Raw genomic sequence first — 19,058 nt, forward strand, 5'->3', positions numbered from 1 at the left:
AGAAGGCATTCACACTCAGACAACAGCCTCTCCAATTCATCGCAAGAATAATTAAGATCAAAGAAATGACCAAAGAAAATAAATGTACTGAAATAAACCAACCAAGTCAATCAATAACCAATCAAATCATTCCAAATTCAAACAACAGCTAACAGGGTAAATTAAAAATAAGGGTGCATTGTCTTCCAAAGTAAAACAAAATAATTTAATGAAAGGGTTTCCAACAATCTCAGATAGATGTGCAAACGAATTCATATCTCAGTCAGTATCGCTCGCACACGCAGCTTCAGGAGGACACTGAGTTAATGGACACGCACGCCGACACGCAAGAAAATATGTATGTCAATATACAGCATCAACTCAACCACAATTCAAAAAGAAATGTCACGTGAGTTTTAGCGTTGCAAACGTTCCAAAGAGAGAGGAAGAGAGAGAGGAAATGCTGGTAGAATGGCTTGCTCGCCCACACTTACCATTCCCAAACCTTTTGGCCCCGCCAACTTGTTTGTGTACTGTTACCGTTGTAACTGTGTTGGATGGGGCCCTAAACAAGCTACCGTTGGAAGGATGGTGGGGGAGGAGGGGATGAGAAAGGAATAAGCAGCATCTTACTCAGGTGGCCATGAAAACTTTGTAATCATTCCACTGCACAAACTCTCTCTTTCAGCTCTCTCCATACAAGCAGCCAGCTGGTTTCTTAAAGCATAACTCCGACCATTTAGTCTGGACCAGATATCCTCATCCATCATAGTCCGAGTGAGTAATTTGGACCAAAAGTGTGACTTTCCTTTTTCTACTGATAAAAAGACATGTTGGCTCAACTATGCAAATATAATATATGAAATGTAAATATCATATTAAAACATATTTATCTTTGAAAGTTTTGCTGCTGCCCGGCCACCCCTGTCCAGACTACACTGCTCCCTGTCTCATGCAATTACTGTGTTACTGAGTTACTGTAGAATCCTGTAGATGTTAGATCTCTAAATCAATTTAGTGGGAAAGATACAAAAAAAAATGTGTGGTTGAATTGCAAAGCACCAGCTGAAGCTTAAGCAATCCAGAAAGTTGGAAAACTTGTTGATTGAGATTTTTTTTTTTTTACCTACAATACAAGCTGCAGTAGGATAATCCGGAGATACTATTAGCTGATAGTTTGGCTAAAACCATATTTCTACCTAAAGCAACATGTACCCACCACCAAAGAACCTTGTACAGTTTCAACAACTCTGTGAGTCTGCTCACTAAATGATCCAGTTAGAAGACCTCTTGTTCTTATTTCTTTGTAGGAAAAAAGCTTATCTGTTTCTTTTAGACTGGCAGCTTGAGATTGCATGAAAAGCCAGAGATGCAATGTTTCCGTTTCAGATGTGGTCTGTCACAAGCTGATAGCATCTCAATGCATTGCGTTTTATGGTTCTTTACACTTTATGTGTTTTTCCCAAACCACAAATAGAAAACATATTGATAACAGGAAAAAAAAAAAAGGGTTTTAAAGGTACAAAAAAGACAGTTGGAGTTAAGACTAATACTGCAACTGGGAAACAAGTGTTCCAGTTGATTATAGAGAGTAAAACTCAAGGAATTAGTAGATGGTAACATAGACAAGCTAGTGTGTCAATACGGCATGGGCAGTTCAGAAAAGGGAACAAGGACAAGAAGAACCCAGTCTATACAGTTTTAGGGGTTATATGATTGATGAGTGGTAAGCACCATGCTGTCTATGCTTTGTGTTTCTGTAAATTTTCTACACTGAAAAACAGAACAATTCTGGCGAATAGTATCGGTCTTTGTTCAGTTTCATTTTTCAAAACTTGTCAAGAACAGCTACTGTGGTGAATGGAAATGGCAGCTGCCATTGTGAGAATGCAATGAGGGTTTTGGATGTTTGGAAGGCGTTAATGCTGAGACCGGTGAAAAAAGTGACAATGGAGAACTTTTGTGAATTTGGTGGTGCCATAAGTTGGAAGGTAAGAAAAGCTTAACATGAAAAGTTGGTTCTTTGCTCACGTGAAAGCTTTCTGTTGCAGAATGGTTGTAGCAGAAGAACTTTACTTTTGAAATATTAAGTTTGAGGTAGAGATAATTGTCCAGTTTATTATTTTGGCTCTTCTGTGGTTCTAGATATACAGAGTGCACTAGCTGAAATAAGATTTCAATGTTCTACACCTGGATGGTGTGCACCAAGGATGTAGAGGACTGACATATCTTCGCATATTTAAAAAACTAGATGAAAGAATATGCTGTCATAATGCAGGCAAAAAGGGAAGTATTTGGCCAACTGGATAGAACTGCTGTGGCTCAGAAATGAGGGCTTTGAGCTGTAAGAGCTGCATGATGTGTTAGAAAGATATACGAAGGAACAACGCCTTGTAGGAAATTGAAGAGGAAGGCGGGAAGAATGACTGAGTGGATGGCGATGAGCTCTTTGCATTAGGAATACAATAAACAAAATTCCAAAGAGTGAAGGCCAAGATGGACAAACTTGTCCACATGGGGATTATGCGTATCTTGCAAACACTACTGTTTCTATATCAGTGATCAGAGGAAAATTCCGAAAGAAAAACTAAGATAAGAGAAGAGTGTAGAACATTGTCTCTGTATGGGTGAGCATTGCTGTTTTTGGCCGTTAAATGTCTGATGATGATAATGATGCAACCTTCTTAGGGAGTGCAGCGGTCTGGAACCAGTAAAGCTCATAGTCATTGTAAAATGTCAAGATAAAAGTCAAGATGAGCCACAGTCCAATGTCCTCCAGCATGCAGGATGCCAGTAACATGTATTACCTGTGTCACACATTACATATTCCAACATTGCCAAGAACTCCTGGCTCTCATCGTAGAAACAGTACAGGTTGTGGACGGTTGGGCTTTGGATCAAGACCAATAAAAAGGAGTGCTCTTTGCAGAGTTCTCATCCTCAGACATAACGTGAAACTCTCAGACATTGCAGGGAACTGGATGGATGGATGGAAAGATTGATGGCTGGATGGATGGATGGATGGATGGATGGATGGATGGATGGATGGATGGATGGATGGATGGATGGATGGATGGATGGATGGATGGATGGATGGATGGGTAGATGGATGGGTGGATGGGTAGCTGGATGGATGGATGGATGGATGGATGGATGTGTGGATGGATGATTAGATGGATGGATGGATGGATGGATGGATGGATGGATGGATGGATGGATGGATGGATGGATGGATGGATGGATGGATGGATGGATGGATGGATGGGTGGGTGGGTGGGTGGGTGGGTAGGTGGACGGGTAGATGGGTAGATGGACGGGTAGATGGGTGGATGGATGGATGGATGGATGGATGGATGGATGGATGGATGGATGGATGGATGGATGGATGGATGGATGGATGGATGGATGGATGGATGGATGGATGGATGGATGGGTAGGTGGATGGATGGATGAGATTGGCCGTAGTGCCAGTGTATTATGGGCCTTGTGTGTAAATGTTGCCTTCTATGGAAGGTAAGCAAATAAGATTGCAGAGGATTGAAACTGCAATCAAATATATGGAAGCAAAAGCAAACATGGTCCAAAAAACACTGTTTTGGGTTCATTGATTCTTCAAAGCGCCAACCTGTGATTATTGCACAGTTCTGATTTTGTCCAACGATCAGAAACCAGTACAATTCTGAAGTGCAGGCCTTTTCAGGGTCGGACTGGGTAGTTTCTACAAAAATGGTCCACATTTGGAATGTGAATGGTGAAAGCTCTATTGAGTCATGATTTAAGGAAATAACATTAACTTAAGAAGAAAATGGCAAAAATGGACAGAGTTATGCTTCAAGGCTGGTGACGACTAGCTATTGTTCCTCTGAGTGGACACAAGACATTGAAACAGCACTTAGGTAATGTCATGCTACTAAATCAGCTTAGATGTGAACCTTGCATTTCGCTCTCCAGATGTCTTCAAAATTCCTAAGTACTTTCTCTGCCCAGGGATGAGCACAATTTTAGATTTTATTCCTGAGGGGGGAAGCTCCTTTCTTCATGAAACAAACAGTATTCTGTTTAAAATCGTTGCTTTTGAACATTTAAAATCAAGACCCACAGCAAACCTTTGTAAACCTTCTTAAACACAAAAATGTCCATCTATAACTTCTAGGTAGTGTGAATTATCACTTTTAAACCTATGGTATGGTCAACGTCCTGGACAGTACAAAATCAAGTAAAAGGGAAAATAAAAATAAACAAACAAACAAAAACAAAAAAACAGGCAAAGTCTCTCATACAGTAATGTTGAACAACTCATATATCAACATGTGTTTGTGTTTGGGTTAATGAAACTTCAAGAGTAAAGGGAAGTGATGAGGCTCGGATGACTTGACAGCTTAATGTACTGAGAAAAATGCCAAAGTGGGAAGTGGCGGTAGACTGCCACATGCTCACAGACACAAACACACCCGCACAAATAAACAAACACTCACATAGGCACACAAAGAGGAAAAAAGAGAAGGTAGAAGTTGAGAGAAATATTCAAGAACATGCACCTCTATTTTACGGCCTTCTACCACGGTGCCATGTAATTTCTCTCTTGCCCTGTCGGCGTCCACGCTATGCTCGAACGTTACGAACCCAAAACCCTGCGTGCAGGATGGAGAAAGAGAAGAACAACAATCACATTATTTGGTACATATTAAACTCAACATTACAGTGGATGAAGGCTTTCTTTAATGGGACCATAGTACAACGTGGATGACAAACAGGAGTTTAGAACAACTAAAGCCTTTACAATGCAGTTCGACATCAATCATCCACTGCAATGTCTCCATTTTGCGAGGTGGTGTGGCCAATAGATTCCTCTGAAGTCATAACAGAGGAAAGATACGAAATAAATTAAGGTAAAATTAACTTCTTCATTGCATGGCATCAGCAAAAAAAGAAAAAGGCTACCGTAATAACAGGATGAACACATCATCCAAGACTAACGACAGAAACAGCAAATTATCCTAAAGTAAAAATCTCAGATGATCTTACACTTCAGAGGAAGTTCATCTCTGAATAGTGTAGCTCAGAACAAAAGAAGGATGTTGTTCTCAGTAGGACATTTTAATATAAAAGTATTGATCGGCCATGACTCTGGTTTGTTAATGAAATAGAGTGCAAAGATACTTGATTAACTTTGAACATCAATCTACAACATTTTCATCAATACCATATTTCCCCTTATGAATGTGTTTATCATTGAGTATATCATTGACTGCATATATCCTGTTGCTCAGATGCTCAGAACTATGGGAAAAATGTGAGGTCTTTCCCAATAAAAGTATTCTTATCGGTACTCGTGTTTTTATGGGCATGTGGACGTCCCCCCTCGAGGGCCAGGTTCAATGCCAATTCCAAATCCACATGAAGCCAAGTATCCAAATACCCTAAAGTGTTCTTGCTTTGCAAAGTTAATCGAGTGTGCTTTGAGACCTGACATGTTCTGGGTTATCCTGGTTTTGTGCACGGTTGAAGACAGCCAAATAAATAAGTCCTATAATGTTTAAGATATTATAAGTTTAATTCAGATTTATAAGGTGATTCTGAACCGGTTACAAATGTAGTCAAAAGTAAAGAAAAAATCAGAACTGTGTTTTTCTGAGCACTTGCTGAAATGTTTTCACAGAGGTGGGCGTCTGCAACATGGGCAAGGTCGGTTAGTTATCTCAGGAGTTGTCCTTCAGATGAATTCTAAAACAGATGATGATGATACACTCAGATAAAACAGAAACACTCGGTACCTTAGAGCCGCGCTCGTTGAAGATGATTTCCACATCTAAGATTTTGCCAAATTGCTGTAAAGACAGAAACAAAAAATTTGAATGTTAGGTGATTTTTACATAATTTGTTCGTTCTCAATTCAGAAGACAATTCTTACCTTCCAAAGTCTTTATAGCTCTTTTTTGTTTCCCCAAATATTTGCCCAATAAATTACCCAAGACATCTAAAAAGTTTAATTTCATGCACGTCAGATATTGCCATACTTACGCCGAACATTTGCCTGAGGTCTGGGTCTCTGAACCTGAAGGGGATGTTGGAGACGTGAAGTCTCTTGGGTTGGGCCTTGCTGTCTGTGCTTTCAGGTACAGTCTGTGTCGGCTGCTGACTGTCTGTCTGAGCAGCATCATCTGTTTGCTGGAAAATAAAGAAGAAAAGACACACAAGAAAGATAAGTCGCTTTCAGTAACTGTGAATGACAGTAAGTTTTTCCATTCTTACACAATGGCAACTGAGCGAATTTCATCCACTGATAAAGGAATTGAGATGTGGTTGAAAGCTCTAGAAAAAGCCACTAACTGCAGCTTGAATTGTTTATTTGACCAAATCACTGTTTTCATGTTGAAACGTGTCCAGTGTCCAACTGCATCCATTGTAATGCACAACCACATCACAGATACTTTTACCACAGCAGTCCAGGGCCATTGGACCTTTTCCCCAGAAACAGGAACAAGTCATGTTTAAATTTGCAATTAATACATATCACAAAGCATTGGGCATATTTCCATGAAATATACTGTATCCAAAGCTCCCGAGGATTTGGATTTGGATTTTTACTTCTGTGACTTTACATTTAAAATCAACTTAACAATAGCAGTGAATACACTTTTTTTTGCGTTAAGTCACTCATGATATAATCTGATCCCGATCTAGGGTGTTCATTGTTTTTTTTTCTTTCTTTTTGAGATAAGACAGGAGAATTAAATTATGCAAACATAGAGCTATAATAGATGCTCATACTGTATACAGAGTAGCATCAGCGGTCTCTGTTTGTCCTTTAGCTCTCAGAGGGAGTCAGATCGATGACTGTTAAACACACGAGAGGACTCCACAGTCTCCTGACACATCGCAAGTGTGTGTCTTACAAAAACTGTTGGAGTGTATCTTTGCCGGCTTTTGAACAAATTGATTTCTGAACCCCAAAAAAGTAATGCCCAGAAAAAAGCCTCTTCACTATTGCATTGTCACATCATGTAGAGGGGTGGATGAAAACATATTAGATAATGCACTCTGACAAAGAAACCTAATCTCGTCTCACAGAAAAACCAGAGTCGAAGCAATATTTCAAACAGGTGTCTGTCTATTTAATGCAAAGTGTGAAACATAAAAGTGACATTTACAAAGATTTCTACTGATTATGTTTTGATAGTTTTTAGGGTGGATAACAGGTTCTGACCATACAAACTGCTATGATGCACACATGTAACACACTAAGATCACTATCCTACACGTAGGACGATGTCTTCCATTCCTTCCTTCTTTTGCTCACAAACAGTTCCAGGTTGCAAGCCAGCTAAAAATACAGCCTATGAGTGTGTGTGTGTGTGTGTGTGTGTGTGTGTGTGTGTGTGTGTGTGTGTGTGTGTGTGTGCGTGCGTGCGTGCGTGCGTGCGTGCGTGCGTGCGTGCGTGCGTGTGTGTGTGTGTGTTGGGGAGGGTTGAGCTTGAAAAGAAGTAGCATAAGGCCACCAGACTGCAAATCTTCAACGCAATGCCTAGGTACATACCGGCACATATGGTAAAGAGTGTTCACACACACACACACACACACACACACACACACACACACACACACACACACACACACACACACACACACACACACACACACACACACACACACACACACACACACACACAAAACGCAGCAGTGACTTCAATCTGTGTGGATGTCCTTGGCTGTGGCGACAAACGCCTACACTCGCAGCAAAGAAACAAAACAAACACACAATGAGACGAAGCATCTCATCTCATCCCGTTTGGCATCAGAACGTGATGTGTGAGGCCAGGCCAGGCTGAATGTATTTGGTTTCAGACATATTGGAGATGGTAACAGAGATGATGGCTGACATCAGGTTCTCAGACAGAGAGGAGACAATAAAATGCAACCTGAAGAAAGATTTTGGAGACATTAGTCTCAGATCTGTTGTAGGAAACAGAAAGCCCAAACAGCAGTGAGTCTAAAGCCTCAGCAGAGGGCTGAACTATGAAGCCAGTTCAACATGTCCAGGCTTTCTTCCCCTGAGCTGCTCAACAAAGCAGAAACTCACCGTCAGAGATAATCGGTACTACGACGGTGGTTATCAGCTTTCTCTGTTAACTCAGGCTTTCTGCTTTAGGCTCTGAGCACGTTCACATAAAAGAGGAGGTGTTTGTGGCATCTGACCAATCACAAACATGGACAAGTGGACTGACAGCAGAGCCACATTTTTTGACGAACAAGGAGCAAATTAGAATTTTTGAAAAATATAAGGAAGTTAAACACATAATCCATCTGAAAGCAACACAGCTGCAGGTGCTGAATACATGAAAGATTTGCTGCCAAAAAAAAAAATCACAGACTGTGAATGTGTAGCCGAAGTTGAAAGTCTTATATCACCTTACCACAGCGCACGGAAATATCTGACTATAATTACATGTGTGCATTTCATTCCATTCATTTATTCCCAGATGTATTCTCATGACATGTATGACAGTTTTAGTCTTATCCATTCACCTGCAGCCCCGGAGTCACCAACATCGCTACTCATACATGGTTTCCACAGCAACTAATACATATAGGTTGGTAATTTGCGGACACACCAAATTCGACCTGCTCTCTTTCAAACAACAGTTTGGACAGTGTGTCCTAAAGATCTGCTTTGAGAAACATCTGATTTGCCTGCAGCCTGAACAAAGCCTCAGAGGCTGCAATGTTCCATCCAAACTACATCTTTCTATTTACATACTGATCACGGCAATCAACATGCCAAGCTATGAAAAAAATGTATCTTGAGTTAAGGTTTTCTTGTCACCTATATTAATATTGATTGAAATTCAACGGCAATCAGTCCATTGGAATGAGGTACATGTATCATTAACACTCAAAAGGGACAAAACTCATTGGTCTGTGGAGAATTTCAGTCTCAAACTGATTTTTTTTTCTTATTTTATTTTATTTTTTTTAAATATATTTTTGCTTGTATATGTTTGCTTTATTTATGTAGTGACTGTGTAGACAGACAGGGAATGCCAAAGAGGAGAGCAGGGGAATAACAGGGCAGCAAGGTCTGACTGGCCAGAAACCCACCAGGGGACACACTGCTAAGGCCATTTGCACCCACGTGGTAAGAAACTTTCATTAAAAAAAACTTTGATATACAGTATAGCTTCATGGAAATTTTATATATAGATAATTGTTGTGGGTTTGACTATTTGTTATAAAGAAATATACATTTTCCCCCACTGTCTCTCCCACTGTACAGAGTGTGGGGCTCACACTGGGGGGAGAGAAGACTGACGTCGCTCTAAAAATACTCAGACCAGATGAGGTCATTCTTCCTGGATGCATATGCAGCACACACACTCACACTACAGGGAGAGAGAGGCCGACAGATGTACATTTCCACCTCCAGTCACAAAACATTGCACAAAGAAGTCCATCCATTTACAGTTTTTTTTTCCCTAAACACTTGTAATGCAGTAAGTACAGTCATCGTTTCATTATTCAGACAACAAAATGTGATCAGAGTGCAATATTTTTTAAATCATCCTCTTATTCTAAATTCACCACAACCATATCTACGATATGTACAGCACACAATGCACATTTTGACACGTTTTATAAACGTTGGCGTTCAATGGTCCCAGCAGCAATGAACTGTAGGCTATCAGATGAAAGAATAAAACAACAAAAAAAGATACTGAAATAATACTAAAATTAAGAAAAAAGTGAGTTTTCTAATTTCACTTCATTTTAGTTGTAAAATGATAAAATAGTAACATAATATAATCATAATATTACAAGAAAGTCTATCATTTTGCTTTGTATATTTCATAGACAAGTAAATTCAATCACAAACCAATGTAAAATACAGTGGATTTACATCAGCACGTGTTGAAGACGGGTAAAAGAATCATCTTAAGAGTGTCATTTTCAAATTATAAGTGAGACATTTTTAATGAGACTATTACTCAAAGTATTAATATCATGTAAAAAAAAAAGCTGAAAGTGCTTAAAAAAAAAAAGAGGCTAAAATGAGAAGCATAAGCAACAACTCAGATGTGACTCTGGAAATATGTTTCCACTGATATTTCCTCTGAAGCATAATTTGACATTGTAACTGGTTGAGGTAGAGCCAGTTTTAGATACTTGATATAAAGTTAGGTCATGTCACCAGGTAAGTGTGTCAGATCACGACATGAAAGCAGAAGAGGAAAGACTAAAAGATAATATAAATGTGGATTCATATTTATGACATTCAGACTTTTCTTTCATTTTTTTCTGTAATATTTTGCTAAATTTTACATAGAAAACCTTTTAAGAGGTCACAAGCCCAAGATTTCAGGAACGACTGGTTTATCTTTAAAAGACATTGCATTTTATAAGCTTTCAGTTGTATTAATATGATCAAATGTTTGTTTAGTAACAACAGCTGTAAGATAAATGCAATGCAGTAAAAGCAGAACTCCGTCTTCTGAAAAAAAAGTTCAGTGCTTGCTACTTTCCATCACTGCAGACAGCTGGTTGTACAGTGAACAGAAGTCACTTTACCAGGTCATCGTTTTTTAACTCCTCACCTGAAATGCTCTAATTTATGTTCTTGGCTATTTGGGGCTGTGAAGTAGCTTGAACTGTCACCAGGGGCAAGTAAATAGCTGTCGTCTTTATTAAACCCCCAAATGCATGGCTTGTTTATAAAATCACTATTGCAGACCTTTGTAAGGCAGATAAAGCCATATTGCTATCCATGCCTAACATAAAAATCTTCCCTGACCAGCAAAAGACAATACACAGGCCAAACTCCAAACTAGGCAAATTCAGTGAGTTGCAAGGCGTGTTCATGACTATGAGAGAATAATGCGGCTTAAAAAGAAGAATACATGAAATATCTAAAAGTGAGCAATACAAGCTGGTTAAGAAGGCCGGCTCCATCATCGGCTACAAACTGGACAGTCTGGAAAAGGTGATGGAGAGGAGGACGCTGAACAAACTATTGTCCATCTTGGATAATCCTGTCCACCCTCTCAACCACCTGCTGCAGGGACAGTGGAGCACTTTCTCTAAAAGACTCCTCCAGCTCCGCTGTCACAAGGACAGATACAGGAGATCATTCCTGATACAGGAGATCATTCCTGATACAGGAGATCATTCCTGATACAGGAGATCATTCCTGATACAGGAGATCATTCCAGATACAGGAGATCATTCCTGATACAGGAGATCATTCCTGCCCACTGCCATAATGTTAGGAGAAAATTGTTCTGTTACTCACAAACTAACGTGAGAAGCAAACCCACAATCTCCAAGGCTGGAACAGGTAGTTCCGGCCTCCCCCACCTGCGCACAACAGACCGTTGTTTTGTATTCCTCCTTCCAAACTGTTATCACTTTCCCATGAACAGGGACTGCCCCTGCTCAGCTATGTTGTACATAAGCTTCTGCTATAAATAAAGGAAGAAGGAACTGTTCAGCGCGACTCTGTCATAGCGACGTGTGTGCGCTGTGCAGGGTGCCCTTTGTACAAAGTAAGATTCTGTGTCTGACTTCTTTGTTGTTCTCTACACAGGTCGAGTGATAATCTGTAGGATTCTCCCGACATAATCTTGGTCCTTCGAGCCGGATGATCAGACGGGGAGGTTGACGGGAGGACTCCGACCTGCAGTCCGTCGACGGCCGGTCACTAGAGTGACCGAAAAAGACCTTAGACTGTGAATTCAGTCAAGGCCAGGATTAGAACCGGATCCTCGGACCACCCTGACTGATCATCCGAACAAAAAGAGACAACTAAGTGAGTATATGACACATAAAGTACGGGATAGAGATAGGGAAATCTCTAAGAAGTAAGATAAAGTAATTTCTTACTAAGAAGTAAGATAAAGTAATTTCTTACTAAAGTAAGATAAAGTAATTTCTTACTAGAAACAGAATAAAGTAAATTTCTGTTCAGGGAGAGAGATAAGGGAGAAGATAGAGATAAGGAAATCTCTAAAAAGTAAGATAAAGTAATTTCTTACTAAAGTAAGATAAAGTAATTTCTTACTAGAAACAGAATAAAGTAAATTTCTGTTCAGGGAGAGAGATAAGGGAGAAGATAGAGATAAGGAAATCTCTAAAAAGTAAGATAAAGTAATTTCTTACTAAAGTAAGATAAAGTAATTTCTTACTAGAAACAGAATAAAGTAAATTTCTGTTCAGGGAGAGAGATAAGGGAGAAGAGAATTAAGGTATTTTCAGTGATATAGAAAATCACACCTAATTCTCAAGATTTATTGTTTTATGTCACAAAAATGAAGTACACACGGCGACCTGAGTAAGCTCTACCCGCACTGTATTAGTCAGTGTAGAAGCTTGGTAGAATAACTTCACTCAGACTAACCTCATGTGTGAGAAATTTTTGTGATAACTGAATGTCTTACAATATTTTATTCATCGTACGTGTTGAAACAGACTTAGGAAATAAAGAAGAAAATTATTTTTTTGAAAACAACGATAAATCGATAACTGAAGTATATTACCACTATATACCAAAGGACCTACGTGATATCATACATGCATTTAAAGCCCTGATACCAGAAGACATAGGACGTGAATTAATGTTCAAAATAGACGTAGACAATATAGAAAATGGGAGGTAAAAGTACCAAGGAGAGCACTCCAGATGGACAATTTATGGAAAAACAATGTCCAGGAGCCGGCAAAATTGCGATTAAATGGAACAAAAAGTTCGACTTCAAGGGACAACTAGACACAAAAGAGGTTCTAGGCTTACAGGTCCAATTAAAAACCGAAATAAGCCAGACTACAAACAAAAAAAGGAGACAACGGAGACATGACGAGTACAACTTCAGTGAAAAATGGTTGACAGAAAGTAAGAGAAGAGACACACAGAGACAAGAGAGGAAACAGAAGAAAGTAAATAAAAAGGGAAGAACCGCGTCTGCTTTATCAGTGGGTGTGAAAGAAGACGATGATTCTGCAGTCAGATCATCCGCTCCACCACACCCACCCGCACAGATAGAAAGAGAGCATGAAGCGAGAAGGCAGAGAGCCAACGAGAGAGAGGAAAGACAAAGACAGAGAGAAAGGAGAAGACTAGAGGCAGAGACGAGACGGAAAACCTTGAGAAAGTCGACTTGGAGTCCAAAACAGGTGACAGGACACTCACCAAGTACAAGAAAAAGGTCAACTCAAAAAGTAAAGGAAATTTACCCTAATGTTTCGTTACAAAACCATGTGAAAAAATACAGACCGGGTTATACAGGAGATACCAGTAACTCAGACGATGACTGGGAGACAGACACATCCGACTGTGAGGACTGTGGTCCCACACCACAAGGCATACTATATATTGACAAGAAACCAATACTACCAAAATCCCTTCATGAAGCAGCATGTTTAGTGAGTCATGGGAATACCCATGTCTCAACAGGAGGGATGGTAACACTAACAAACAAATATTACTATACTATAAATTTCGAAACCTCAGCAAAAATTTTCGTAAATAAATGCATGATATGCCTAAAAAACAATTCACAGGGAAATGTAAGACCAAAACGAGGACAATTCCCAAAACCAACCCATCCATTTCATACAATACACATGGACTTCATAGAATTATCCAACTCAAATGAAGGAAGGTATGCACTGGTAATAATATGTGCATACTCAAACTGGGTTGAAATATACCCATTAAAAAGAAATGATGCAAACAGTGTAGCACGAAAACTATGCTCACACTATATTCCAACATATGGAATACCTAGAATAATACGATCAGACAATGGAACACATTTTGTAAATGAACTTATAAAACAAATGAGCAAGACTCTAGGAATACAACTAAAAAACCACTGTGCATACCACCCGCAGAGTGCAGGTTTAGTAGAAAGAACGAATGGAACAATAAAACAAAGACTAAGGAAAACCATGGAAGAGACAGGAAGACCCATTCCAGGTACTACTAACCACACCTACGGCCGTTAAAATAGCGGAAAGATCTACATGGATACATCAATCACATTGCAAATTAGTTACGGAAGCGGTGAAGGCAGCACTTAGTGGAAAAGACTAGAGAATTCCCAGGACAGCTTACTGGACATCTGACAGGGTAAGCCTGCAGAGTCTGGGGGCACAGATTGAATCTGGTACTGTGAACTAGTGAAGAAACCAACGCTGACGGCCCCAATGGGCCTACCCAGCCCTAAGTGACCGCCTGCAGGAGACACCAGCCCCGAGAATGTTAGTTCTGAAACTCCTCCTAGCACTCTCAGTGCTCGGAAATCATGAAGCAACCCCCACCATAGGCCGACTTTGGTGGTGCCAACTGGGGGTATGTAGCTGCTACAGGGGCTACAGATTGGAAAGACAACTCTTATGGCTGGCAGACCAAACTAAAAGGCAACATTACCAAGCTGACATACTCAAAAGAAAAAATAACATTCCACATGTTCGCAAACAACCTCGAACCCAATCAAGGACCCAATTGCACAATAATACAAATTTGTGCATTGGCCAGAGGTTATGACCCCTGCTGGCAACTAGCATTCTGTAAAGTAGAAAAATCCACACTGGACAAAATCCAGACAGGATCAACAACAACCACGAACAATCTCAAACCATCACCAGTAGACAAAGAAGCCAACACTGTCTATATAATAGGAAAAGGCGAATTTGACTATGACTGGAGAACCCACATGACGAATCACGAAGCCAGGCATAACACATGGTACAATTCCATAGTTCGAATTCTAAAAGAAGGACGGGTCAACAGCTCATGTTATGTGTGTAGTGTTATGCCAAAAACAGTAAGTGAATCCGCCATAGTTAAACCCGAACCCTACAAAATGGCCGAGTCGTTTTGCATACTGTACGGACTAGCACACAAGACATCTCCCAGATCCCACAGTACATTCAGCAACGGAAAACGAGATACGTTATTTCCAGGGTGGTATAAGATGAACACAACAGGACAAGGAGAATGTACTACCTTTAACGGACAACTTGTCAGAATGAATTATTCAGGCCAGGTATTTGAATCCATTTACCGACCGGTAATGACTGTACCAGACGACCACATACCTAAAACAGCAGATCTTTGTTTCACCAGACACAATCCCAGAATCGACAACATCAGAGTAGGTGTAACAAAAAATTGTAACCTTACGATAAATGCAACCTGCGGCACAATATGGAATATAACAACATGTAACGTTACAGGCAAACCAGACCTAATAACCCTAAATAATACTCAAGTCTATGGCCCATCTGACGATGGAGGGGAAGCACCCACCGCAGCATTATGGCTCTGTGGAAATCAATTGTGGCAGAGATTGCCACCACATTGGTCAGGAGTTTGTACGCTAATATACTTAACACCTACTCTCAACATCTACTCAAACCTTTCATACTCCACACACCATTACCCACATTATAGGGTAAAAAGAGACACAGGCGAAGACGACGTTAAAATGACCTCAGAAGGGACCAAATTTGGCTCAGGACTATTCCCCTGGTGGGGAACAGTGAATAATGCACACAACATAGATAAACTACACGTCCAACTGGAAAATCTGACCGCCATAGTGAGTGACGGCTTCTCTGCACTATCTCCATGGGTGGCCGCAGTTAGAGCCGCACTGATACAACATAGAATGGCACTTGACCTCCTATTAGCCTCCCAAGGAGGCCTCTGTCATGTGATAGGTGAACAGTGTTGTACATACATCCCCGACATCACAGGTAACATGACTGTCACTGTAGAGCACCTAAATGACTTATTAAAACAGATGAAAAAGGACGATGTACTACCCGAGTCAGGGTGGGATTGGTGGAGCTGGCTCTCCTGGGGAGACTGGAGAGGAAAGCTACTCACCGCATTAACACCCGTACTTTTCATACTAATCCTGTTTTGTGTTTGTACTAGCTGCATTATTCCGATGATGAAGAAGTCTGTTACAGGTCTCGTAGCAGTACAAATACAGGCAGCATTGACACCCTACCACCCACTGCCTACCAACGACGTATCCGAAGGGGAGGACTCTCAGACTGACAGCTCTGACGAGGAGGCTGAAGACTTTGTATGATTAATCTGCTGAAATAATGATGAAGGTGTAACCGAAAGCCGATAGGACTGGTTACAAGCCTGAATGTAATATTAAAGATGAAAGGTCATACATGTTTATATTGTACATATGTTTCTGAGTAACAACAGGAGGGAATGTTAGGAGAAAATTGTTCTGTTACTCACAAACTAACGTGAGAAGCAAACCCACAATCTCCAAGGCTGGAACAGGTAGTTCCGGCCTCCCCCACCTGCGCACAACAGACCGTTGTTTTGTATTCCTCCTTCCAAACTGTTATCACTTTCCCATGAACAGGGACTGCCCCTGCTCAGCTATGTTGTACATAAGCTTCTGCTATAAATAAAGGAAGAAGGAACTGTTCAGCGCGACTCTGTCATAGCGACGTGTGTGCGCTGTGCAGGGTGCCCTTTGTACAAAGTAAGATTCTGTGTCTGACTTCTTTGTTGTTCTCTACACAGGTCGAGTGATAATCTGTAGGATTCTCCCGACACAGATGAGACAATGTTTGGACAAAACAACGGCATATCAACTCTTAAGTATGGCGTTGATAGCATCATTCTCTGGCTGGAGAGAAGTGGAACTGGTGCATTGCACAAAGTGGATGGAATAATGAGGTCCACCTCCGTTTCCTTTAGCATAACATCAAACCATCATTGGACGGTTCAGACTTAATCCCAACTGGGTGTTCCAACAGGACAATGACCCCGAACACACATGTAGGTTTGCAGCAGTATACTGTATCACTGTGTGCCATGATATGGAACCCGATGGTTATCATACCATGTACAAGAGCGTATTGAAATAAATTACATATTACCTACTAAACTCAAATTACTTGATTGCAATTTCTGTACGTGTTCACCCCTCCATTGTTTCTAGCAGAGGCGAGATGGACAGATTTGATGTTTTTCTAGATTTTTCAGTTGAAGTCCTTCTGATCTTGGATGAACTTAAGACTTTTACAGGGTCGAGGCAGCTGAAGTAACCATATGAGATTCCTGATTGGTTCTAATTTTTCTTGGGATGCTTACTGGACGCAGTTTAACTGTTCTGAATGGCGCCGGTTTTGCTTTTTAATTTCTGATTGAAGAATGGCAGAAAGAATTTGCAGAACAGTCGGGTATTAAATCCTCTCAGATGTGACTTGTGACATTTGTTTTTATTAACGGCACATGGCTGTTTTCACTAAATATATAATGCCCGTTTTTAACTAAATAAATTTAAAAAAACAACAACTTTGGATTTCAATGTCATCCTACTTAACTATTACTGACGTTAGGTGCTGATTGGTCCCCCCTTCAGAGTGACTTAGCAAACGTCAATGCGAACACGGTTTCCAGACTATAATCACAGAGAAGTAAAACAAAGCTGAGCAATAGTGTGAAGGAGCCAGGCGAGAGAAAAACAGTTGAGAAATAAAGCAGTGGGAGAAGTTTGATGATGAGGGGAAAAGGGTGCAGCAGACACACAGAGAGGGAGAACTAATGAGACTTCCAGATGTACTGTACGCCGTCCTGTTGCTGCCAGCATGCTTTCTTTCTCTCAGTCTTTCCTCTGTTTGAGTAATTTGGGGGCTGCAGCAAATAAATCACCACACAGCTCTCTCAGCAGCCAGCACATAAACACCAGCAGCATTCCTGATAAAGCATATTATGAAAGTTTTGAAAGATTAAAGCTGGAAAATCACATTACCAGCTCTGCAGCCTATTGCTGATGACGGACTACTAGCTGTAACCGCTAACATAATACTCAGCCATGAACTGTGGTGGGTGTGTGGGTAGAGTCAAGTCTTCATGTTTTTCTGTGAAATTACACTTTTTCTTCTTTTACTTTTCTCTGCCACTACATCAAAACTTTGGGTTTTAAAGTTTTTCGTTCAACGTGATTCAACACATTCTGTTAAGTCATGGTGTTTTTTGGAATAAACATAGATGATAATTGTGGATGGACCTTTGACACATCTCAATTTATGACAACAAAGATTGGGTCCCAAATAAGGAAAATAAGGTAATTTTACCCTGGTTCTCAGTATGTTGGTTGTTTTGTGCTAATATGACAATGTGCAAATGTTAACTGGGACTGAGCACCAGCCCCTTAGGACAAGTCAGGTGTCCGTTCAAGTGTATCACAAATGTTAACGGAATTTTCAGGAAGACGGCAAAAGAAAATGTAAATTTGTGTGTTTCCATCTATTACTGACTGCTGTGTGAATGTAAGAACTTGGTTCATTGAGTTAAGCAGTAGGTGACATTGATTCTCCAGTCAGGTGTGATTATGCTACAACAGAAGGAAAGGGCACAGCGGGATGACGTGATTAAAAGAGCAGCAGTTCATGTAAAAGCAAAGGAAAACACAAAAAGAGACAACGTAAATGTTTTTGGACACCTACGTTTTGGACGATTGAGTGATATCATCTATTCACAAATATTTGCTGAATCCGTTCCCAATGCACTGAACCACACTGTCCTTTAATTGATAAACCGAACTTCTCCACCTCCCTCAAGCATTTACTGTTTACTTTCCACTCAGGTTTTTCATGCTGATATTCAATATGTGCATCAAAATATATGCATTTAAATGCAGCCACAGATAATTCAGCTAGTCAGAGACAGAGATAGATTGTTGCTTTTACATTACCTATTGCTGAAAGACTTAAAGTATTCAGCTTCTGAGCCTCAATCCATCCCAGCTGAACTTTAAGTATTCACTGTATTAACATTATCACATGTATCATGTCCTTTCAAGAAATAAAGTTATTTACTAATTCTTATTTATATTTTTTTGCTTAAAGAAAAAATACATGAAAAAATACACATGAAATGCAATGAAATAGTCACAAGCTGTGAGTTCAACTGTAGTCATCACATTTGCAGTTGGATCAGGTGGTGGGTCTAATCACAGACAGACTATCTAATGCTGTTGAAACAAAAAGGAAAGGAAAAAGTGAATGTTGAAATCACAAAACCTGAAGAAGAACTGATGAGC

At 40.2% G+C, this 19,058-nt stretch overlaps 1 protein-coding gene across 14 annotated transcripts in view; it reads right to left on the reverse strand.

The window, feature by feature from the left end:
- The window catches only part of LOC138627515 (RNA binding protein fox-1 homolog 1-like), a 298,993-nt gene that overhangs the window by 40,259 nt on the left and 239,676 nt on the right, over positions 1-19,058 (reverse strand). For all 14 annotated transcript variants that reach the window (XM_069709919.1, XM_069709911.1, XM_069709909.1 and 11 more), the window contains 3 exons: positions 6,001-6,147; positions 5,754-5,807; positions 4,518-4,610 (listed from right to left, as the gene is read on the reverse strand). In XM_069709919.1, coding sequence (XP_069566020.1) covers positions 4,518-4,610; positions 5,754-5,807; positions 6,001-6,147 — 294 coding nt within the window. The remainder of the gene's footprint in view (positions 1-4,517; positions 4,611-5,753; positions 5,808-6,000; positions 6,148-19,058) is intronic.

This window comes from Brachyistius frenatus, unplaced genomic scaffold (genome assembly GCF_029030835.1).
Source record: "Brachyistius frenatus isolate BFR_SWC_R1_liver_20210118 unplaced genomic scaffold, ASM2903083v1 Contig_87, whole genome shotgun sequence".
Taxonomy (NCBI): Eukaryota; Metazoa; Chordata; class Actinopteri; family Embiotocidae; genus Brachyistius; species Brachyistius frenatus.